The sequence below is a fragment of the Crocodylus siamensis genome, chromosome 7 (assembly GCF_052110815.1).
Source record: "Crocodylus siamensis isolate JL-2025a chromosome 7, ASM5211081v1, whole genome shotgun sequence".
Taxonomy (NCBI): domain Eukaryota; kingdom Metazoa; phylum Chordata; order Crocodylia; family Crocodylidae; genus Crocodylus; species Crocodylus siamensis.
This window is the reverse complement of record NC_143401.1, coordinates 67,318,805-67,343,351: the sequence shown is the minus strand read 5'-3', so window position 1 is coordinate 67,343,351 and position 24,547 is coordinate 67,318,805. Positions and strand designations below refer to the sequence as shown.

General features: G+C 38.6%; 1 protein-coding gene across 9 annotated transcripts in view; it reads left to right on the top strand.

Annotated features, from left to right (window-relative positions):
* LGI1 (leucine rich glioma inactivated 1) overlaps positions 1–24,547 on the top strand; it is a 36,209-nt gene that overhangs the window by 9,897 nt on the left and 1,765 nt on the right. For 2 of the 9 annotated variants that reach the window (XM_090056613.1, XM_090056619.1), the window contains exons 2-8: positions 2,147–2,248; positions 12,792–12,856; positions 13,603–13,674; positions 17,478–17,549; positions 17,651–17,722; positions 22,602–22,673; positions 24,371–24,540. In XM_090056613.1, the coding sequence (XP_089912739.1) occupies positions 2,147–2,248; positions 12,792–12,856; positions 13,603–13,674; positions 17,478–17,549; positions 17,651–17,722; positions 22,602–22,673; positions 24,371–24,540 (625 nt within the window). Of the gene's footprint in view, positions 1–2,146; positions 2,260–5,108; positions 5,146–9,454; positions 9,486–12,791; positions 13,251–13,602; positions 13,675–17,477; positions 17,550–17,650; positions 17,723–22,601; positions 22,674–24,370; positions 24,541–24,547 lie in introns of those variants that run through there. The other 7 variants (XM_090056617.1, XM_090056620.1, XM_090056614.1 and 4 more) reach the window with 7 other exon arrangements.

The following is a 24,547-nucleotide window of genomic DNA, read 5'->3' as shown; positions in this document are numbered from 1 at the left end:
GATAACAAAATTGCAGAAGAAAGGATAGTTTGAATAGTGAAACATCAAAACTATTTAAAAGGATAGAGAGCCTTTAATACTCATGGAGTGGAGAGAGATTAACAGAAATCAGGGAGATGATAATAAGCCATGAAGTCAATTGACTGTCTCAGCACTAGCTGTATGCTGCTGCCCCTCCCAGCCAGTTTAAATTTTGAGTAGATCAGGAATCAAAGAGGGGTGCAATTGCACCACTTCACCCCCCTGGATTTGCCTATGCTCCTGGGTAAACTAGCCATAGGTATTTCCTCAATCTTCTGTGCTTTGGTTACTTTAGCCATGCACCCTGTGCTTATTCAGGTTCCCTCTTTCTTCTTGTCAGTCTCTCTGATGTTTCTAGCACTACTTCCCTCTCTCATTGATGCCTATAGATACACCTCTAATCCAAACAACAGCCAGCAAAGCCCCTCCATCCATGTACCTCTGATTAACACAGCAATATGGGTTAACTTCATTTTAGGGTTACCTTTGACCAGCCTGCCACTGTCCATGACATTTTGCACAATTCACAAGAAAGGCTACAGTAATAAACTTCCTGAGACTCTCATGGCCACCAAAGTATGATTTAGCACTAGGTATCCCAGGCACAATTATAGTGATTGTCTCATGGAAGTGATTTGTAGCAAGCAGTTTAAGTCCAAATATTCACCTGTTTGAATACCAACCTATTCAAGAAGGAGAAAATACTTTGGCTTTTTGAGTAGCCATAGTTTATATCCCTCTGTTGCTTGACAGCTTAGCATAGCATTAAAAACCTAACCACTGCTTAGATATGACCTTGCTTTAGTTCCTTTACTAAAGGAAGACAGCCGGCAGAAAAAGGAAATTTACTAGAGACTTGCAAACTTTTTGCTAGTTTATAAGCAAGCAGAGATATATAATGGACTTATCTCATTCTTTCCCTTAAGGTGGATCTCTAGTGCAAAGAAGAAAGGAGGGAGGGAAGCCATGCAGCTTGGGAGGTCTAGTATTTTCTGGAGACAATGATTGTCCCTCCCATTCAGAGCCTGGAGGGAACACTGTTGTGGAAACCTTCCAAACTGTAAAGGGAGGATCACTGCTTTCTAAAGGGAACTGGAACGCATTCATAAAGAAAATAAGGTTTTTTTTAAGCTTTCTTTAGGGTGTTCCAAACACTGGAGACCACAAAAATATACTTGAGACTCCATTGACCGTGCCTTATAAAATTAGCTTACCTTGTTCGAAAGCCCATCTGCCAAAGTCAGATAAGGTTCTTTGGGTAGATGTGATATCTTCTATTAGACCAACTACATAGTAAGAAAAATTGTTCTTTGAAAGCTGTCAGGCACAAACATCCTTCTTCAGGCATATAGAGTCTGCTGGTGAATTGTGTGCTCTCCTGGGTAGAATAAAAGCCAAGATGCAACTTCCAAAGTATCATTTTTATTCATGAGACAACATGTGCCAGATGAAGCAGGTCCTTTGCTGTTGTTAGTTCCGTTACTTCAGCTGCCTTTCAACAGTCTCTGACTTTGACTGAATGACTTATATACAGCCAGGATTTCTCTTGCTGTGTTTTATTCAGGACTTAATAACCCAGTACAATTTGCATATAATATTAATTACAGTCACAAATTTGGAACCTGGTGTCTATATTTTAGACTGAATTGCAGGATACTAATTTTTGGTTGTAATGACTGGAAAATATTTTCCCCAAAGCTGCTAATTTTACCACAGAATAAACCAAACAGAACAAAAAAAAGAAACTAAACTAACATGTAAGACATTTTATGAAAAATGCTAAAGAAAGAATATAAATTCAATACAATTTAACAATAATAACAATAAAAATTATGTCAATTTTGCATGGATTAACCTAATATTGTATAGAAAATGAACACAGTCAATAAGATAGCAGAGTCAGGGGAATGATTTTTCATTATTCTTGGCAGAATCAAAGAGTTGGAAAATTTTAGACCATGGACTGTTCTTGACAATTAGATGGTATTAGCTCTAATGCCATTGCTCAGTTGTTTTGGGCTATGTATAAAGCATTGGATTTTATGGAGGAATTCTGGTATATTTTATATGACATTGTGGGTTCTTATGGGATTTGATTTCCATCACTTCTTTATTTGTATTGCAGGTGCTAAAGATTTTGCACACTCCCTCCTGTAAACACCTAATAAATTCATGGATGGATAGGAAGGGTGTTTGGCAGAGTGAGGATCATGGTTACCAGTCTCTGGTTAGTCTTATGTAAGCTGTCTGAGATTTTGTTCTCACTTGGGGTTAACTATGAAATAATAACAATATAAATGTTAAAAACTTTTATGATCATGTTTTTCCATGTTTACTCACAGAAACCCATTTGATCTTGAGTAAGACATTTTGCCACTAATGCTGTGTTGTGGTTCACTTGAGCATGTGTGAACATTTTTTCTGCATGACGCATTTCAGTCCAACTTTTTTTATGCTTACAAACCTGAAGCAAAGCTGAATTAAAACAGAGCTTCTCATTTCATTGTGAAATCACATGTATCCATACATACACAAAACTGGGTGCAAGCTCATAGCTTTTAGCAAACTTAAATTCAGACCAGCTGGTTGCCAAGTTAAACTATGATATGAGCAGTCAAGTTGCTGGCCATTTCATCTGCTGCTCATATGCCCTTCTGTGCCGCTGAATAAGAGATGTGAATGCAGCTTTGTTCTAACCTCACAACCAGTAATCCAGTTTCATCCACAACACTTCTACTGCCTCTAGTAAAAAACTATAACTTTCTCTTCAAACGTCACCAGACCATTTCCAGTTCTGAATTAGCTATAGCTTTATTCAAGCAAATCATATCTTAATATCTAATTATGCCACTTAGAAAAAAATAGAAAAATAGATAACACATCCATCTTTCGGTAGAGTGCTTATTATTTCTCATAGGGTTAGATCCCAGTCCCATTGGAGTCAGTGGGCACACTGCCTGACTGAAAGCTGCTTCCTCATTAATCATGTGGTCACGTGGTATATTAGAGCCCATGTGAGGTATATGTAGATGCTCTTAGAAGATTTTGAGAATACAGAAAGAGGCAACCTGACATATTTCTTTGAAAAAGCTTCCCTTCCTCTCAGCAGATTTTCATGTACAGGCTGTGGCTGTGGAAAAACCCCCTCTGTCTATCCCATTGCACTGGGTCATTCCGGCTGCACCCCTCTCTCTTTCACTTGCTTGCTATTTGGTCCTGGCTGGTCAACCAGGAGACCTGGCCAGATGAATTCCTGGGGGAAGAGGTCCCTATCTCCTCCGGCGGCATTTTGGAAAAGCCACAACACACATGCCTCCAGGTACTGCCTGGGTGAATCCCTATAAGTAAAGACCTGGAAACTAGCTAGTAGGTTAGAACTCAGTATAGATAGACACATCTTAAGAGGGTCACCATACCCAATATCTGTAAAGACTCAACTTATTTTGGTTTACTCGAAGTGTATTCTGACTCCTTTGTTCTACCCCCTCCCTGCCAATAAAGGTATGAGGTTACAGCATGACTAGCCATGAATTCCTGAGGGGAGAGAGAGACGCCTTTATTGCTCCCTTTGCTAGGCCAGCTATATTGAACTTGGCTTTTCATTTTTCTCGAATGCTGGAGGCAATGTTTGGATGCTTCAGGCTGAAAGAGACACCCCAAAATATTACCAGTGAGCAAAGCACCCCCAAGGCTTGCAGGGTCTGTGTACCCCTGGCTACACAGAGGCCTTACAGAGACCAGCACCTGGGTGGTGGTATTATTACCGCAGGCATGTGGCCATTCTCCAGGAAATGGGATGACTGGCCATAGGCTCCCCAGGGGAGACTCCCGAAGCGTGGTTTTGGGCCTGGCACAAAGAAGTGGGTGACTCTGCGTGTAGTGCCCCCTACTGTGCCGCCAGTGGTCCCATCCATTTACATATTGTGAATTAATACAGATTCACACAGGGTCTTTGAACTCTTCTATACTCTATGCTTCTACTTGTGGGCATGTATACCTGCTGTGCATCATTTAAAACAAAGCAAAACAAAAATCTTTCTCATCTCTTAATGGGATTTTTAAGGCAAAACATCATTAAAGCTACATTAAAGCTATGAAACTATGAAACATCTGGGTAAGAATAATTAGCACTCAAGTAGATCAGCTAATCTTGTTTTACAGGACTGTGTGGGATACTCCTTTAAGCTCTGACCCAGCAAAGCACTTTTATACATAATTAACTTTAATAGTATTGCCAAGACCAAGCATTCAAAAATCATGAGTTAGGCCTCCAAAATCCATAGAATTTTTTAAAAAAACAATGAAGTATTGGTTGTTTATACTTGTCATTTGCTTTTGCAGCTTTACAATTCACATTTTTTACTTTTTAATATTAAAATTTGTATTATTAAAAATAAAACTAGGAATCATAAGTATGTCAATAAACATCTTAGTTGCACCAGTAGCAAAACCTGAACATAGATGAATTTTGCATAATTTCAGTGTTGAGTCAAATGTTACATAGATCTGCACAATTATTACTAAACAAACTAAAAAGAAGAGTGTAGGTTACATTTTTCAGCATTTCTTTCCTGTTATATTCAGAAATATTTCTGACAATGATAAGAAGATCAGACTGCAATATACCAAATCAATCTGATAACATTAAGGCTACCTGTGTACATATTAAGGTAACCAGTACTCTGCTTCACTACACAGGTTTGACAACCAGAAGTAAGGCACATTCTTTTTTCATTTATATCACTTATAGGTGAGTCTTCTTCACTTACACAGTGTAAATTAAGAGTCAATCTACTGTATCATTTGACTTATATAAGCATATAACTGGTTATCATCGTCAGCAGTCCTTCAATTTGAGGATGACAGTCTTCCAGTAGATAAGGAAGTTATCGGTGAGTCCGGAGATGGCTGAAGAGGCTAATCTGAGATCTGCATGTTCAGTTGCAGACATGGGATATAGTTTCAGAAGGATGGAGTGGATCCTGGTGAAGTTGAGTCACAGCTCCTTCCTTTCATCTCTCTCATCCATTTGCCTCTGTAGCAAGACAAGTTTGTTCAGAATGGCTGATGCTTTGTTGTACTTCCAGGTGCCATTGGGGATGATTCAGTGCTCAAGTCTTCCAGGTATTGATATTAATCAGAACTGCTTCTTTTGCCTACCTCTAGACCAGTGATCACTTCCTTTCCTGTTTCATGTCGTTGTGACAAGGTATTTAGCAGAATTCGGATTCATTGGAATCTGAGAAGCCATGCCATGAGCACTTCTGCTATGGCCTCAAACTTGCAACCTCTGGGCTATTAACCATGCGCCTTAGTGCTCATGCCTCTCCAGCCCCCACTGATTTTATTGAAATACATGCAGTTCTTTAAAGTGACTGCTATTTCTTTTAGTGTTCCTATCCTGTTTTTATTCTCTTTCTGAAAACATAAAATAACAGTTAATGAACATTTGTTTTTCACAGCATGCTCCCATCTAAACTTGGTAGACATCCACTTGGAAACACGCAAGCAAAACATGTTATAACATTTATACTTTCCATGCAGCTTCTATCCTCTTTAGAGACAGAGAAACAAGAAGTTAGAGGATGGCATGACACATGATACCAAGGCCGTCCCTAGGAGGCGCAAGTGAGGGTGACCACCCCAGGCCCTGTGCTTTGGGGGGCCTGTGAAGCAGGGAAGAGCAGCTGCGGTGATTCTACGCTGCCACTGGCTCCACATCCAGCCACTTGGCGCACCCCCCTTGCGCTGCTGAATCCGCTGCTGGCTTCCTTGCATCCAGGGACCGGGCCCCGCACCCTGCTGGGGTCGTCTCTGAGTGCCACTAATGTAAAGGGAGTGACAGCCCCATTCCATGTAATCTGCAGGACACTATTTTTCTGTAGATGGCTAATTCCTTGGCCCTATTCTCTGCATGCCAATGACTATCCTCACCCTGAGTGAGAGTTCCTGTAATATATCACAAGTTATCTTACTTTTCAGCTTCTTTCACATCTTCCCACTGGAAATGTTAAAATATTCTAAATTAGAAACAAATTGGATCCAGTGAAAAAATTCAAATGATATTTCATACAATACACACCAAGAATTGTTTTACAAACTTTGAAATACAGTATTTAATAAAATGTATTGCAACTATGTATACTATTCCTTCAGAATCAATTCAGAGTCTGAAAGTGGGTACACCTGTATTTCTAATGTTTTCAGATTTAAATGATGTATAATGGCAAAATCAGTAAATACAGGGCCTCTCAAAACAGTAATTTATTTCTAAAAAAAAAGAAACACAATGTGATAAGGTTAATCAAAAGATGTATTCTTTGTACTGAATACACTTTTTTAGGAGCAAAAGACAAACATTATTAAACCTTATATTAATAGAAGCACAGTTATATCAATATTGTAACAGTGTAAAACTTGCACACTTGTAGGTGTGAAAGAATGGATGTGCCAACAAAAAAAGCCTCAGTATTGAAAATGACTTATTTGGGAACTATTTTATGCATATAGCTTTTAAAAATGCCCAGCCAATGGCTTTGGATGCCTTGTTTTAAGGTGTTCAACATAAGATATCCTAAAGGGACTTTTTTTTTTTTTTTTTTTTTTGAGATTTAGTGTCTGAAAGTTCAAATCCTTGTATGGAGTTTCAAGCTGCATGTTGAAATAGGTCATGTGGTGCCCAGAGAAAACCGGCAAGAAATGAGTTTTCAGGTTACAAATCATGCACAGTAAGAAACTAAGGGCATATCTCAATAATGACCACTGGCAAGTTGGAAATACAGTACCTGTTTCAGAAACTGGTTGTCAGGCATCCTAATGACATGTACTGATGCTATATATTCAAAGCTGGTTGTGTTTGCTTGAGCCAGAATGCTGGTAATTGTTCTTCTGTCCTTCCAATTCATGTGCAGAATTTTCTAAAGATATCACTGATAGTAATATTTCAAGAGTTTTAGGGTGTCCAATATATTGTCCAGGTTTCACACCCATACAACCACGTTGGGATGACAACAACCTGGTAGAGGAGAAGTTTGGCTTAGGTCCTGCCTTCCATTGAAGACACGATTCTGGACACATCAAAAGGCAGCACTGACAGATTTTCTTTGGTGTTGAATATTATCATCTACATTTACTTTTTGGGAAAGATAACTACCTACCCATGTAGGGGAAATACTCAACCTTCTCCAAGGGAAATACTCAACCTTCTCCAAGGACTGCCCTCTAATTGTAATATGTAGGGGAGCAGCTGGCTGGTTTGGGGTAGTTTGTGTAAAGTATCTTAGTTTTTGAGAGGTTGACAGTGAATCAAAACATTTCATACACTTCACAGAAGCAGTCAAGAGTAACTTGCAACTCTCTAGTTGAGTGGGCACACGACACAAGCATCAGCATACTGAGGATAATTAATGGAGGTGTTTAGTTATCTCGGCTTTGGAACATAACTGGTTGGTATTAAAGAGATTCCTGTCCATGGACTGACTCTTAACGTGCCAGTAAATGAAAGAGACTGACCTAGTTTGCCTTTCTTCTCAGCTGGCAGCAGATACAGCAGCAGTTTACTCAGCCATTAGACCCCAGGATTGTCCTGGCTGTTCTGCAGTTAGCACAATGGCTGGAACATAGCATCAATCAATCAGTCAATCCCAGGATGTTACTGAGATGGGAAAACTGGGAGAAAATAAGGGCCCTGCACAGAGGAACTCTCAAATCATAAGCCAGAAGCATCTTTGTGATAATCCCTGGGCTACTGTGTTACAGTGTAAAAATAGCTCAAGCCTAGTTATATTTACCCTACAAAAAGAAGAACAGCTTTTTCCTCAGAGTGGATATTGATAATTGCGCCATCAGAAAAGCAACCCTTTCAGAACTGGTTGAAATTCAAAGCAATTGTCTTTGTTTACAAAGGGTGAGGTAAAACAGATTCTCTGCTGGTTTGAATTTGGCATTTGCTGTAGAATTTCTTAAAAGGACAACACAAAGAACATAAACCCAGAACCAGGAGAGACTCATAGGAATTTTTAGTCTTAAATTTTTGCATTCTGGGTACAAGTAGAACACAACCATGATAAGCTGCTGCTTAGTAGCCCCTCTAAATCTGGGTATTATGGTAGTTTGTGATGTAAAACGTGGTGATTGCGGTTTTCTGTCTGCCTGGCAAAACATGATGGGCCTGATTAAAAGCATTAAAATAAATCAGGAACTTGACACTGACGGTGAACTTTGGATCAAGTTTTACATGCCCAAATTGAGCACAGAAGACTGCCAGATTTTCCAAATGCAGAATAAAATACGTAACAACTATAGTAGTTCTCATTTCTGCCAAGAGAAATGTAATCACCATCAAACCACAGGAAGCTTATTAGAACTTTGTGGCATGTCACTATTAAAAACATTGTGCCAATGTGAAAATACAAATATAAGTCAGCTGAGCAGAATTAATCCTTCAGAAATGTATGAAATCTGGTAAAATCATAACTTTGGGTATACTTCCTGACCTTTTGCATTTTGTTTCCTCAAGAAGTCTGGTAAACAACTTTAATGATAAAAGCATGGAGTACAAGTAAAAAATGATTCTCTTACAAGCAGAGAGGAAAACACTGTCACAAGCTGGTTCGTGTCTCTAAAGACTAGGCTGGCCTCATTCCACCTTTTTATTTTTTAGGGTTGCTTCTCTGTCCTGCTTTAACTGCTTTCATGAAGCTAAAATAGAGCAGGGAGTACCAAAGTAACCACTATATGCTTCATTCAAATGTGTAAGTTAAGGCAGGTGTAAAGCAATTGCTAAAGGAAAAACTACCACCAGGAGTTAGCAGTTAAGCCTTAAGTGGTTGTGCAGAACATAGATTACTGCAGTTCTCCGTGTTGCCAGGCTACAGTAGCCACCTAGCAGTAGTGGGAGTGGAGCAGAACACAAATGGAATACAGTGAAATTCAGATCTCGCAATCACTGACTGCTTAGGAAGCTCCGTCAGTTTTAAGAAACATTTTCTAGAAAAACAAGCAGCATATTACTTGCCCACTGGTATAGTTCTACATTTGATCAGCTGCTTTCATTTATAAGTATCATATTGAAAACAAATTAGTGGCAATAGGAGCCAGCAGCATAGTGCAAGCTTATCCCTGCCCATTCTGAAACATGTCTGCCAGCCTGTACTGCCATTGCACAGCAAGGTGAAGATTTTTCAAAGTACTGAAAACAATGCCTACATGATCTGAGAGATCTCTGATAAAACATTTCATAACTCTTCAATTTATTCTTACAAACCTTATGGAAAACAAGGAAAGAAATTAGGACTTTGTCTGATCAGAACCTGAATCATAAAGAAAAACAAGGTATTAAGGACCTAGAAGGAGATCAGGTGCTCTGATGGAGACGCAGCAGGCAACTGCATGTTCTGTTGAGCCAGAAAGCTAACAATGATTGCAGTGGTAAAGGATAAACCAAATATGACAATCACCAAAGCGTGAGTATACCACTGAAAATCCACAAGCCGCTTTGTTTTTAAAGAATGTTATGGTAAGAAATCAGATAGCTTGGTGCAAGTGGGGTCTGGGGAATGTAATTTTTATCCCTCTCTTGACAGAACTAACAAATATCTATCATTTATATAACTGGTGAAAAGTTGTTTTGAACATTGGCTTCTCATTTAAAATGATGTACCAAGAACCCACTGTGTGTAAAAATTGGTCATGTTACTGCTCTGCTGCAGTATGTCTAAAACTAAAAGAAACACTTACTGAAAAATGTGCAACATCAGCATGTTTTAATGATGTTACCAATGTGGCTAGAATATAGACTCAAAAAAAAAAAGCTAGGCTATTCAATGGTTGAGTTTAGTGCAGGAGTTCAAAATATGGAACATAAAGCTTCATTGTTAAGGGCAAAATATCTGGAATGGATAGCTTTCTCTTGCATAACACTTGAAGAATGACAAGAGTAATGGTGAATCTTTTTGGCTTGCCTACTCACCCCATAAATGCTTTTGTGTGGTGACTCTCACTGAGCAGGTTTGACTCTCACAGAGCATAGGGTGTGTAAACTACCTTAGTAAGTTCCACAATTCTTGCCTCCATCTCAACCACACAGACTTTGCAAGCAGGAGCCCCTAACCCTGATACAACAGCATTTGACTCATAACAATTCAGGACTGTGTTCTAGAGTAATCCTGCCAGTTTGTATTGATGGCAATCTTTTTTTCAGAATGAAAGTAGCTTTGGGTTGCTACACACTGAATTGAACCCCACTTCAAAAACAACTGTTGACACAGAAGGTTTATTGTAAAAGTAAACACTTGAGCCTGTCCTTGGCATGCATCAGATGCTAAATGTTGATAGTTATGTTTTTCTTTTATACAACTCCAGTTGTCAAGGAGCACATTCATAACCATCTGCCATGTTGAGAATTCTCAACCATTTTGTGAGTCAAGTATATAGAAACTTGACCCCAAAATAGAATAAGATATTTGTAAGTCTTAAGTAGAATCTTCTAAACAGACTGCTAGTTTGAGGACTCCATCATCAAGAACAGACTCTCCCTCTCTTGTTTTTTATGAATGATAGGATTGAAAGAGCACCAACCATTTAAGTAGATAGATCAGAAATTGGCAGCCTTTTGGGTCAGAGCTTGCAATGTGTTCCACAGATACTCACCTCCCAGAGAGCTCAAGACACCTATATTTATCTTTCCTGCAGGCACCCATTCTGCAGCCAAGGTTAGCATAGGCAAAAGAGAGCACATAGGAGGACTGTGGAGAGGATGGGGCGCTCAGTACAGCTGCATACTGCCTGATCTCCCTGACACCTCAAGCTAGGGCAAATCTTCCTTCCAGGCCTGGATCCAATCTCTTTGTGGTACAGATCTAGTCTCTGTGCTGTAGGTTGCTGACCCTTGACCTAGGTTGCTTACTTCAGTCTTATATTGCTTAAATGTAAGATTCATTGGAAAGGATCATGGGATCACTGCTATAGTTGCTCATGCTGAGAGACACAAAGGGAGAGCAGATTTAGCCATGTAAGACAGACATGCGCCTTTCCTTTCTATAGATGCCCCTGGTTATCACTTTGTAATTCAATTAGCTTTATAAAATCCACTGTATGCTGTATATCCATTCTATAAAATGCATTAATGAAAGGTAGTCATCAGAACTTTGCTTTTTCTCCTGGGTTTGGAATAGCCAACAATAGCTTTATACACAGATTGGATCAGACATTGTTATGTAGTACAGAGAGCACTGGATGCTAAAGGCTCTTTGCTACAGCAGAGAATGGCATAAGAAAGTATAGTAGCTGGAAAATTTAAAGACAGATAAATTTACATTGGAACTAAAGAATAAATATTAAAAGCATATCTAACTATTGTAAAATACTACCAAGTGAAGTGGTGGATTCTCCATCTCTTAAAAATGTTTATATAAAAGCTGGCTACCATTCTGGAAGATGTGTTAATGAAACATAAGGTTAACTCCCTCTCCCTGGTCCCTTCTGGTTTTAAAATCTATTAGTATTATACGCTAAAAGTAGGTAAGATTACATGAAGGAACTTAAAAAACCTAAGTGTTCTTTCAACCTTAGTTATCTAGATTAGCTATGAACTAATCCTGGTGACTAGAGAAATACAGTTGTATTAACTGCTCCAGTTTTGCTTTTTCAGCCATTATGTTAACTCTGCTATGTGCTCTGTTAACTTTCCTATGTGCAAAATGGAGATAATTGTATCCACTTCACATACATGGGGGACAGGGAGGAAGTAAATGTATCCTGTTTCCAAAACCCTTTGGAATCCTCATATAGGAGTGCTATGTCAGTGTCATCAAATAGGTCCTTCTAAATGTTTGACAATTATTTTTATTTTACTATTCTTTATAACTTAGCTTGTTTATTTTAAGATTCTCTAGTGTAAGCTCTTCGGGGCAGAGACCATTTCTTACCATATGTTTGTGCGTGTGTTACATATGTACTGAGCACTAAAATTTCAACAGGAGACTCCAGATGCCACTGTAACATTATTAATAATAATAAAGATAGGTCTCAGTCTTGCTTATACTGAAATATGGTGCTTTCCTATTTATAATTATGATATATCTCAGTGTTATAAATGATCTTTTCCTCTTCTAAATATGATCAAATCAGGCACTACCCAAATAAATTTTGAATTGAGCAGTACTGGATCTATTATTTTCTTAAACAGTGGCTAATGCACCTTATTCATCAAGCTCACAAACAGGTAAGGATGTTCTTTAAAAATGCAGTCTGGAGGCTATTTTGTATGATTGACTATTTTGTTTAGAAATGACAGTTGTGGGCAGTCTCTTATACACAGTAATGCTTTCCATATGTGCCTGCTTGTTTTTCAGTGGTACAAACATGCGATAAAGGCTGCGGATAGACATTAATCTAACAGTTTTTCTAGTAATTATTTTGATGATTTCACTTGATTTCATTTTCTGATATTGGCTTGTTACTTCTCTTGTCAATTGCAATGTGTAAAGCACAATTCCCAAAGGTTTATGAGGTTGTAGAGATCCAGTAAAAGATGACTGATTTCTCCCCGTACACACATGAACACTCCACCCCACACCCACTCACCCACCCACCAGCAAAACATAATGCTGTACTATTTTTGGTAACAAGAAAAGGGCCTCCCTCGGAAAACAGAAAGCAGTGTATTTTCTCAGTTACATCACTTTGCAATCTAATGCTGTGGTGTGCTCGGTGTTTTTGTGGTGATGCAAGTCTTTTTTTTTTTTTTTTTTTTTTTTTTTTCCCTACAGCCGGTTGGATTTTCCCCATCTTACAGCACCTCGCAGGTCCCTTCTCTGAGCAGTACATTGCCTGAGTGAGTAGAAACACACAGATCAGCTGCAGGTTTCTATCTACAGAAACAGAGTGAAAGAAAAAAAAAAAGGGTTGGAGAAGGAGACAAATATTGACTTGGCCTTATAAAAAAGACATCCAACGGCTGAATAAAGAAACCCTGTTCATGTTTTGGGATATTCTTTCAACTGGCTGGAACGAGAGTGGATCAAAAGAATGGGAAATGCCAGCAGACCCTTTGGAAGAATTGCTTATTTCCTATGCCTTTTATCTGTGCTTTTGCTGACTGAAGGGAAGAAACAAGTGAAGCCAAAATGTCCTACCTTGTGTACTTGTACCAAAGATAATGCTGTATGTGAAAATGCCAGATCTATTCCACGCAGCGTTCCGCCTGATGTTATCTCAGTGTAAGGGCTGTAAGCATTTGGTTATTCCATTTATGATTTAAAATGAACTGGTATGTTTGACGTTTTCAGTACATGCTGAAGGATGCTTGCAGTAGGGAATCCCTCCAGCATTCGGAAACATCAGATAAAATGTTAAAATTGTGTTGCATCTCTGAATCCTGTTTTTACGTGTCTTTTTTATCTCTCTATGCCTTCTTACATGTTTTTCTGCATTATGTGAAACCTATGACAGCTTGATTTGTTTTAGTAGTTAATAGTAATTATGTAAAGACATTATATTGTGATGCACAGCCCAGTGTTAAATGATGATTATATCAGATTGCATTAACATAAGCTTGTGTTTTTTCTCCTTTCTTTCCAGATCCTTTGTGAGATCTGCTTTTACTAAAATCCCAGAAGGGAGTTTTTTGTTCGCACCATCTCTGCATCTTCTGTGAGAAATATTTATATGATATGATTATTTGTTACGAAACGTGTATCCGCAAGCCCTGTACTCGGGGTCCCACTGTTTATTTTACAAGAAATAGCAAGTGTGGTTTCATTATATCACTATTAGTATCTGAAGTAAAGGTAGTTTTTGACAGATAGACCATGATTACTGTTGGTTTTTAACTGTTTGTAGTTACTTCATGGCTTAGGTTTTAATTTTGCTGTCGATGCTACTTTGTATAGATTAAATTCTGAGGACTGTTCTCTGTGACAGTGCATCTGTTATCCTTTTACGTATCATACTTTAATGGATGTTAGAAAAGGCATCTCAGTGTTGCAACAACTATACCTGTGTTGTTTCTGCAGTCTTAGGGCTTGATCCCAAAGCGTGCTACACACTTGTAACTCTTATTGCTTATGTACTCGGGACCTGTCAGGATCAGATCCCTAATTTCAGTAAGAGATATCCTGAAGTCTTTACTCAGGCAAAACTGCAATTGACATTAATGGAAATGTAGACCCTTCAATGGGAGTTTGTTTAGCTGGGGGTTGGATTTGGCACATCATTTATTATTCCTCGTTCTCTTAATCTACATTTAAGGTAACAAGTTTTTTAATAATGAGAAATTCTTGAGCACTCATTCCAAAATCAAATCTGGTGACAATGTATGCACTGACTTTTTTTTTGAGATGTAGGTTCATTGTTGTGTAAAATATTACAGGTACATAGCAGAATTAGCTACCTAGAAAACTGTGAAAGTGATTATATAATGACTTGCTATACAAAGATATTGGAGAGAGAAATCTGAACTGTTCATACTTTGCTTGGTAGCTGTTTGAAACGTATCCAAATTTGTTTCAGAAACTTGACAAAAAAGACTTTTCAAAAACCAAAAATGAAATCAGACACCTGTCTGTGGCTGAGTTAACATATAGAGTGGATCTGGTCTGAAGTGTAATCTTGATGTATTGGAGCCTTAAGGCTGTTACATTTAAACTGTTGGTGCACTGATAGTTGAAGGCATGACCCTAACTGTACTCTGCTACCTCAAGTGGAGCTGATAAGGAGGTGCAGGCATATGTACAATTTCAGATACAGGATTAATAGGTAAATGTAGTTACTATGGAAACCTAAATGCTGTTCCATTGTGCATTATGTTTGACAAAATTTTCACAGGTGGTAACATCACAAAAAGATAAATCTCACATAATTCCTGTGCTGGCCCTTCCACCAGGAAGAAAATTAAAAGTAGCAGCATTTATATTGTGGAGCTTGTATATTAGTAAAGGAAAAAAGGACACCACAAGCCTCTGTCTTGGCTATGACATGCCATCTACATTTAACAGTCATACTACTCATGTAAGACAGAACAGGTTAGCTGAAGGATGAGCAGGATTTCATTCAATATTTATCTAGAATGACTGGGTTTCCTTTCATTTATGCCTTTCACTTACCTGCCACATACATTCCTTGTGCTGCTACTAAAAAACTGCTGCACTAGACTTGCCAAACTTAGAAAAACAGTTTTTGTTCCAGCCTGGGCTTTGACAGGTGATGTGCTAAAACAAGTGGTACAAACCAACCACAAATATCTTATGTGAGAAACCTAGCATTTTTAAAAATAGTGCTGAATAGCTCTCCAGATATATTTCTCTATGTAGTCTCCCTGGGAGCTGACCTACTTGCCATGTTTGGAAAAGTCAGACTTTTGGCCTAGGACAAGTGAGAGCAGTCCCTTCTTATATAACAAGGAACACCCAAGCAAACTTCTACAATGTAGGCCCTATACTTTAAAAGAATCTGCCACTGGTTGAAGAGGTGGGACAGAAAACAAGAACAAACAAGATAAAAATAACTAAAAACGTAACCTAACTTTAAACTAGTTTGGGTTTGTATGTGACCTCTACACTGGTGGTTTCAGTTTACCAGGTATGTAAAGAGTACTACATATTGCTACTGGTTAAACAAGAGATCATGAAATTATACATCCAAGGTCCAACTGTAACTTGATCTCTTCTAAACGTCATGTGATTTCTGGATGTGACGCACATCGGTCTGTATTGTAATCATTTATCATTATTTGAGTTGCACATAGCAGCACGGATCACAATCTTGGTCCCATTCTCGTAAATGCTATGCTAAGCTCCCATTTCTCAACTCTAAGAACAGTAATATTGAGGGACTAGACATGGAGAGACTCTATTTTGAGGAGACTTGTGTTTTATGCTCTTTACATAACCAGAATATTATGAAGAAAAAAACATGGGTGCAGTGAAGTCCAAATAATGGATCTTAGCAAAATATCCCCATTACTACTTTGGCCCAGTTCTGACAATTTTAAAACATATAACAGGACGACTGCCAGTAGAAGGCCCGCAAACTACTTAAAGAGATACTATCCTATTCCTTTATGGTACCAGGAGGGTAGATTGTAATAAGATGATAATTATCCTGAGAAGTCTGTTAACAGAAAAATAAATTGCACCCAGGCTACTGATGCAGATATACCGTGTGGTTCTTATGGCAGGATTTGGCCTTGAGTTTGAAACAAATACTATTTACTATCAATAATAATTAAAACAATGAGGAAATTTTCTAATTACCACTTCTGTAGATACATATCAAACTCCTGTGTAGAAGAAACATAACCTACTATAGTAGAGCAAGAAATAATTGAACTAGAGATTAGGAATATAGGCTCTTGAAAAGAAAAGGAAGAAACTAACTCATTAAGTGTATTAATTTAAGCTTTAAAATTTCAAATCCTTGAATGCCTGAGGATATTGGCATATAAGTTCATGAACCAATTCACAAATCCAACTGACTGCAATGTACTTTGCAGCTCCAATTCCATTTGGAAAAGTAGAACTCATCTTGTTTGGAAAATACCTAGTATGAGAGATGTGATTAACTTGAACAATCTAAAATGACCAAATGCAAATTAACTGAATTCATTTTAAATAGGTCTGGAAAAAATATTGTACTTTTTTTTTTTGGAAAACTTTAGCTGAGTGCCAGTGTACAATTCAACCTGGAATGCGGCTGCCAAGCAGGTTCTTGTCCCTCATTACCAGCAGAATTAAAGGACAACACAGTGCCCTAGAGATGCATTTACATTTCAGCCTACAGGAAATGTTTTCAGCGATACTTGTGGAGTCCCATTGTTTTAACAATTAGCTTGTGCTCACTGCCTACACCACCAGTGGCGTCTGTGCGTGGTTTGTGATCGCCACTGGCTGTCGCTGACACTGCCAGTGGTGTCTGTGGGCAGCACTCGCCACTCCCCCCTCACCCCCAACAGCATTGTGACTGCCTGCAGCAGCTCCCCACTTGCCTCCACCATGCGCCGTTGCTGCCTGAGGGAGCTCGCCATGCCCCACCAGCCTCCAGGGCCACACGGCATTCATGGCCTTATCTAGTGTCTGGGGTGGGGGCGCTCCTGGGGCTGCAGCAGCAACAATCCTGCCCCTTGGAGCCTGGTCGGCAGCCAGAGAGTAGCTCTGGCTGGCCAGGCTCCAGTTTTGAGCAGTTTGTGCTGTCCATGTATACACTGCTCCACTTCTTTTTGCACAGGTTTTTTTTGACCCCTGGATATCCTTGCAGCAAGGAGAACAGCTGAATATGCAGTATGTGGTGCCTGTCTGGACGTGGTCAAAGAGTTCAGTTTAACCCTATGGTACCCCAGTCTTTATACAAACAATTCCTTCAGGCACTTGGTGGGAATCTGGCCAACCTGGAACTGCTGAACCGTGTTCAAAAGAACATAATAATCAAACAGTTTTTAAATGTTGTGTCTTTTCATGCAGGTTGTTTACATCAAACTCTTTTGATGTTATCAGTGATGATGCTTTCATGGGCCTTCCTCATCTAGAATATTTGTAAGTGGACAACGTTTTTTCCTAGAATTACTAAGTAGGGTGGGTAGGTTTTCAAGTTACAAGTGTTGCTTTGACCCAAATAAATTTATTACCCGTTACAGATTTATAGAGAACAACAGCATTAAGTCAATTTCAAGAAATACTTTCCGAGGACTGAAATCTTTAATTCACCTGTAAGTACACTGGTTACATACCTTATGTGGACTGTTTAAGTTAGTAACTGAATCATGCGGTGTTGTTTAATTTAGTATCTCATGTTATATAACCATTGATGATTGTTGTTTAAATAGAGTTAATATAATCTTTGCATGTAACCTATTTTCAGCTGTTTAGCTTAAAAAACTATCTATGTACTGTGGCATGTTTGATCACAGATTCACATAAGTTTAGGGCTGGAAGGGACCTTGTGAGGCCATTGGGTCCATCCCCCCTGCTCTGGGCAGGAAAGACTATTGGGGTCAAATAACCCCAGCACGGTGTGCATCTAGTTTCCTTTTGAAGATCTCCAGGGTAGGTACCTGCACCATCTTCACTGCGAGTCTATTCCAGGGTCTGGTCACACAAAATTTGAAGAAGTTTTTCCTTATATCCAGTCTGAAATCTTCTAGGAGTTTATGACCATTGCTCCTGGTTTTTGCCTGGGGCGACCAATTTTTCTTCCACTAAAATTGATAGTCAAATGACTGTTGACTTCAGTGGAATCAGCATCAGATGGTTATGTTAAAATTCTGGCTGTTCTAAGCATCCAAATTAGAATGAGACACAATAAGGGTCTGTAACACTTTCAGGCACTAATGTCCATTTAACACTCACAATTATGGCTGCTCAGCCCTTCAGCTGTTTGGAAAAATGGTGAGGACCTGACCCTCCTACAAGCTTTAGGGCATCAAGCCAAAGGTAATGGGGGAAGTGTATTTTGTTCCTTTTAAGAACAATAGCAAGAAGCACTACAGAGTAAACTGGATTGAATTTTTCTCTAACTTCACCCATGCAACAACACTGAAATTAATGGGATTGTTCCAGTGTAAATGAGGATAAGATCTGTTCTGCTCTCCACAGTTCATCTTAACTTATTGTGTACTACATAGGAAGAACAGCCCACCTCTGGCCATTTGCCCTCCATGCCCCAGTACTGATCAGAAGAGTCCGTTCAGATTACAGTCTTGCTGTTCAAGAATAACTTTATGATTGGCAATCAGCTGAAAACAGGCTGAACTTTGAAGCCAAATTAGAAACAAGCATATAGAAGTAACAACTAAAACATGCAGGGGAAGGACCTTCACACACAAACAAAGTATGTCTAAATTGCCTAGGGCAGTTAGATATGTTTATATTAAGCTAGCTTTAAACAAAATAGCTCAGATCTCAAAAGCAGTACAACTGTATTACCTGAACAAGGCAAATTAGTCCAAGCAGGCCTCTGTGCTTACACAACTGTAACTGCTTCCGGTACCCAAGTTAGCATCATGTATTGTAGATAAAGGGGCATACACAGTAAACTGACATCTGCAACAGAGTACTATTTGCATTGTTTAACTTATCAAAGTTAAGCTACTTTCAATTTAAATCAAAGTGTTTTTGTTATTTTCAGCCAGTTTTCATTATACATACCCATGTATCAAGTTAGTTATTTTATGATTTTCTCTAAATACTGTCTTTAAAATATACAATTACAGGGGAAATCTTTTTCTTCTATAAAATAATGTATGGAAACAAGGGTTTGTTATGTAGACTTTCATATCTATAAAAACTAATTAATTTTAATTGGATAAAATATATTGCTGTGCCTGACACATGCATTAATGCCCTACTTCATCATATTAACTTACAGGCATATATCTTGGAATATTTCTTATAGGCAAGGGGAGTGTATTTTGACCTTTTGGCCTCAACATAATAGATTCTAAAAGGGGTCTGTAACAGGGTCACTTGGTTTTTTGGTTCAGATATGGTCAGACATAAGGGAAGTACAATTTCACCTATAAATATTGTAAATGTAGTTCCAGTTAATCAAGTTATACACTGTAGGATACTTTGCCCTTCTCTCCTTGCATGATGTAGACCATATCCCCAGTTGGTTTAAATGGAGTTCACAGTGACTTTTCATATATGAAGTTATTCATGTAATGGTCACAAAATTAAGGAAAGAGAGAGCAGGAGCAACATAGAGTACATGCACATATCCTGTAAAAATCTGTATTACATTTATAAGCTAACTATAGCATAGTTTAAAATACTGATATTCTACAAAAAAATATGCAGATAAATAGCCCCATTCACTTTATATTATTACTTCATTCATTTTGTGGCTGTAGTTGTCAATGTACAAGCTGCTTTTTTCAAAACAGAAAAACAGAGCATACTATGTATCTGTGCACATCATACAATCAAAAATAGCATCATTTGACTGGTGCTGGCTTCTGGGGCCCACTCAATAGTTTTGAACAAGTGTCCGTGTGTAGAATATGGGGCAATAAGCAGCCATTGTTGTCTGCCTGCAGTTGCAAGAACACTTTAGAACATGGATTTATACATTCTACACTGTGTTTTGGGGTTTTTTCCCACTTGCAGAGCTAATTTTGAAGACAAAGGCAGAATAATTACAGGTCCATAAACTACTGAATGTGACACACTCAGTTGGTCATCCATCCTTTACCTATAATATTTCCATGTCTACATGCTGGGGGCATCTGCATGTGTGCATTACTGTAAACTTGACTAATTAGCGCCACAGTAAAGTGTCACTGTCTACACGTGCAATGCTATTAGGCAATTCTGGGCACATGTTTAAACACTTCACCTGGGAGCAGCACGAACTGCGCCAGAGTTTATTGAGCCATGGTAACTGCAGGTGTAGATGCACCCACTGAGAAGAACAACTAGACTCTGAGGCAGTTAAACTTGAAGAAGAGCAGAATATTATTGTTGTGTAAATGTATAAAAGAGATTAACAGTAATTATGTGTACTAATGAGTTGCATAGAGTGATGGCAGACTATGACCTTTGTTCTTCTATATAATCTGCCCCCCTCCTTTTCACCATTGTATTTTTACATTGCAATAAAATTAGCCAAATAACCACATTTTTATTTATGCAATAATTTAATTGTGTCCTCACTAAAACATAGAGGCATTTCATAAAATTCATAGAAAAGTACGTCTGAAAGGGATATTCATCAAAATAATTCATTTTTGATTTAGAGTTGAAACTAAATTCATATACGTATGATTATATTTTGATTTGTTTAATACCACAATCCTAAATTGCAAAATATTTTAGCATAGGAAATTATTTCAGGGCACAAAATGTAATTCTGAATGTATCTTTGAAGGTTATCATAAAAGCAGAGCTTCTTTCAGAGTTTTAAAATATCTCTCTTCAATCATAGTTACAAATTTGATTCAACATTTACCCCCTCATGAGCTAAATTAAAGTTTTCTAAATGGGTATCACTAAGAGTACCAGTTAGAGGTAATGAAATGTTATTAGGTGTTTTCCAGCAATGGAAGGTATAGAAGGCCAAGCTTTCATCCAAGAACTGGATTTAGTTCCTTCTTTAGATTCATTTTTGTCCGTTTAATTCCCACTGCAGTGAGAACTCGTATCTGTATGTCCACTGTGTCTATTTGCTTGATGTAATCAAGCTCACATATGGCTCTGGTGCTGCAAATCAGGGCTGCCCAACTGGTGGCCCACATACAGCATGCAGAGGGTTAATGTGCAGCCCCTAGGTTCCTACCTGATTGCCACTCCCCCTTTTGGTTTGGCTGCTGGCACAGCTGGGCTCTCTGGGCCAGGGGTTTTCAACCTTTTTTGAGCAGTGTACCCCCAGTGGCCAGTCGAAGGGCGGGGGTGCAGGAGGGGGAGCAGCAGCCAGTCGCGGAGCAGGGGGTGATAGCAACAGCCTGTAGCAGGGCAGGGTGGCAGTGGCTGCGCACTGAGCAGCAGCGCAGGGTGGTGAATGGCAGTGGCAGCTGCCACATGGAAGCTTCTCCTCCCATGTCCATCTATCTGGGCAGTGCCTGTTTGGCCTGTAGAGTGGCGCTGCTGCCCCCTCCATTAGCCCTGTTCCTATGAGGTGGTGGTGCTCTGTCCACACCCACCTGCGTGTGCCCCCTGGGACCTTTCAGAGTATCCCCAGTTGACAACCCCTGCTCTAGGCCTTTCCCTCCTTCCATCAGGTTTCACTTCCTGCTTCTGCACCAGTGGGCAGGGTGGGGAGGCATACCCCTCACAACTGGGAGGGTGCAGCCCAAGGGGCCATGGCTCCCATTATGCAACTTCCACAAGCTTTGTGGCCCCAAGGTGCTTAGAAGTTGGAGAGCCCTACTGCAAATGATCATAAATCTATTTATATTCATCCATCCAAGCAGTTGCTTTAGCTTCTATAAAAATACTCATCTGCATAAATTTTAACCTGTGCAAAACCTTATGTTTATGTTTATACATTGGTTGCAGTGGGCAAATATGTAGAGTATGCATACACAAAAGCAGTATTAAGATGCAGTTCTTTAAAAAGTAAAAAGCAAAAATGGCATAATGAGGTTCTATGTTTAGTAGGAGCAAGCAAAGCACCTCAGTAGATGCTTAACTTTTAAGACTGGAGGTCTATTGATTACAGTAAATTTAGTCCCATGTTTTAATTTAGGCACATGCTTAAGTGCATTTTGAACAGAACCATTGTGACTAAATATCTTCTTGTTGGACATGCTCAAGTTACAAGAAGAAAAAACAGATGGGAATTAAAAAAACAACAACAACTAACTAGGATCTGAGGACAAGTCAGTTTTTTCCCCTTTTTTTACACATCATAACTAAAACAGAGTTTTTATTCAGAAAGTGAATAAATTAAGTGAATTGCACCCCAAAGTAAAAGAGAAAAAGTGTGAATATATTTTATCAGAAGAAGTCACAAAGTAAATAAGAGAACCTATAAAGGAATCCTGTAGAACTAAGTGCTAAAGTGCATTATTGTTCTTTACCAGAAAAAAACAATATTACATTTTACAGAAAAATACCATCTGATGACTGACATCTTATCTTCTCTTACAGGAGCCTTGCAAACAATAATCTCCAAACACTTCCAAAAGACATCTTTAAAGGCCTGGATTCTTTAACAATTGTGTAAGAAATCAGCAATTTCTTTGCTCCCTGTGGTACCAAGTAGACAGTAGGCCAGTATAGATAATGGTGGAACCTATCATTTTGTTGGGCAGAGGTAGCAGAAGGAAGGGTGGATCCAATTTATGCTGAGTGTTGTTAATACTTTGTTTTGATTGTGTAATATTTTTCCAAGATATCAAAAAGAGTGAAATATTTAGAATCAAGATTAAATTATAATATTAAATATTAAGAATTAAGAATTGAACATGTTCATAGTCACTGTGATACTTGTGTATGGTTCCCTGAAATAATAAAAATACTTATCTTAAATCTTAAAATGTATTTTTAAATATAGAAGGGGAGTGGCATGAAGGTAGGGATAAGACTGCTTAACCTAAAATGTTCTTATTTTCATTTCCAAAATACTCTCAGATGAGTCTCTATTGAAAGTAATTATCATTTTAAACCTCTTACTGAGTACTGTACATGAGATGCTAACTCTAATTGCAACTAAAAAAATGAAGTTGCTAAATTTTAAATAGGTAAAACAAAGAATATTTCATGTTTGTAAAAGTACAAAGTATATTTTGAAATATATATTCATTCATTCTACTGGAACAGCTCCTGTTAGCAACATACAACATTCTGGCTGCCCCAGCATGGGGAAAGCAGCTACAAAAAAAGGCTTTTCTCACTTCCTCCACTACAGCTGCTCAGGAGTTAGTTTTAGGACATACCCAGTGTTTCCTGCTATAGTAAATGTTGGAGCTGACTGCACATCCATTGAAATGCCACAGTCACACTGGGCATAGCCCAGCAGCAAGACAAAGCCACTTCTGCTAGTGCCTGGCTTGCAGACACCATGGAAATTTTGCACCACTAGCATGTGCAGGTGTGCTTCAATACTACAAAATAATTCTTTGTCTACACCGCTAGCTCTCTTCTACAAAAATTAAGAGAATGCTTTACAGCACTTTTAATCACCCACTACAGTCCCACATATGCCCCATGCTCTTCACAGTGGTGCTTAGTAAAGGAAGATGCTTGACACCTCCAGATGGGTGCCAAACCTTATAAATTCCATTAACAAGAATGGTAGTTGAGGGTCTCAACTGCTCTTCAGGGGTAATCTGAATTTTGCATAATTAGGCCCAAGAGCAAATTTCAATAGGTTTGATCAGAAGGGAGTTCTACTTGTATCTACCATGGCCCTAACAGATTGCATCAAAATGAGAAAGGAGAAAATAAACCAATTTTATCACTCTTATTTCCTACCCTGATCATGGGTAAACAGGGAAAATCCATGTTGTGGTTCAGTGTCTGTTGTGTTACAATATTTGCCATTTTGTCATCTCTGATGTCTTCCTGGGAAATGCTAAACTATGAGAAATGAACTAAAAAAGGGCCAAACAGTTTGGCAAGGATTTGGGTATCTGTAAATTTGGGAATATCAGCAGAGGAGAATTGATAGAGGAGATAATCCTTCCCACTGATTATCAGTAATGAATGGTAATCTATTTATACTGAATCTCTTTAAATTCATGCGAATAATTTTAATATAGATATATATTTTTAAGTAAGTTCAGGAGAAACCAATTTAGGGAAGCAGCAGCACAAAGGTTGACATTTCATAGAAATCCTGTTTATTGTAGCCTGTCATGTCGTGGAAAAAACAGCAGCTAATTCATGTTTTTCAATGAGTGGTTTATTTGTTATAGGGATCTTAGAGGAAATGCATTTAATTGTGACTGCAAACTAAAATGGTTAGTGGAATGGCTGGGCAGCACTAATGCAACAGTAGAAGATATTTACTGCGAAAGTCCACCAGAATATAAGAAGCGTAAAATCAATAGCCTCTCTCCAAAGGAATTTGATTGTATTATTACAGGTAATGT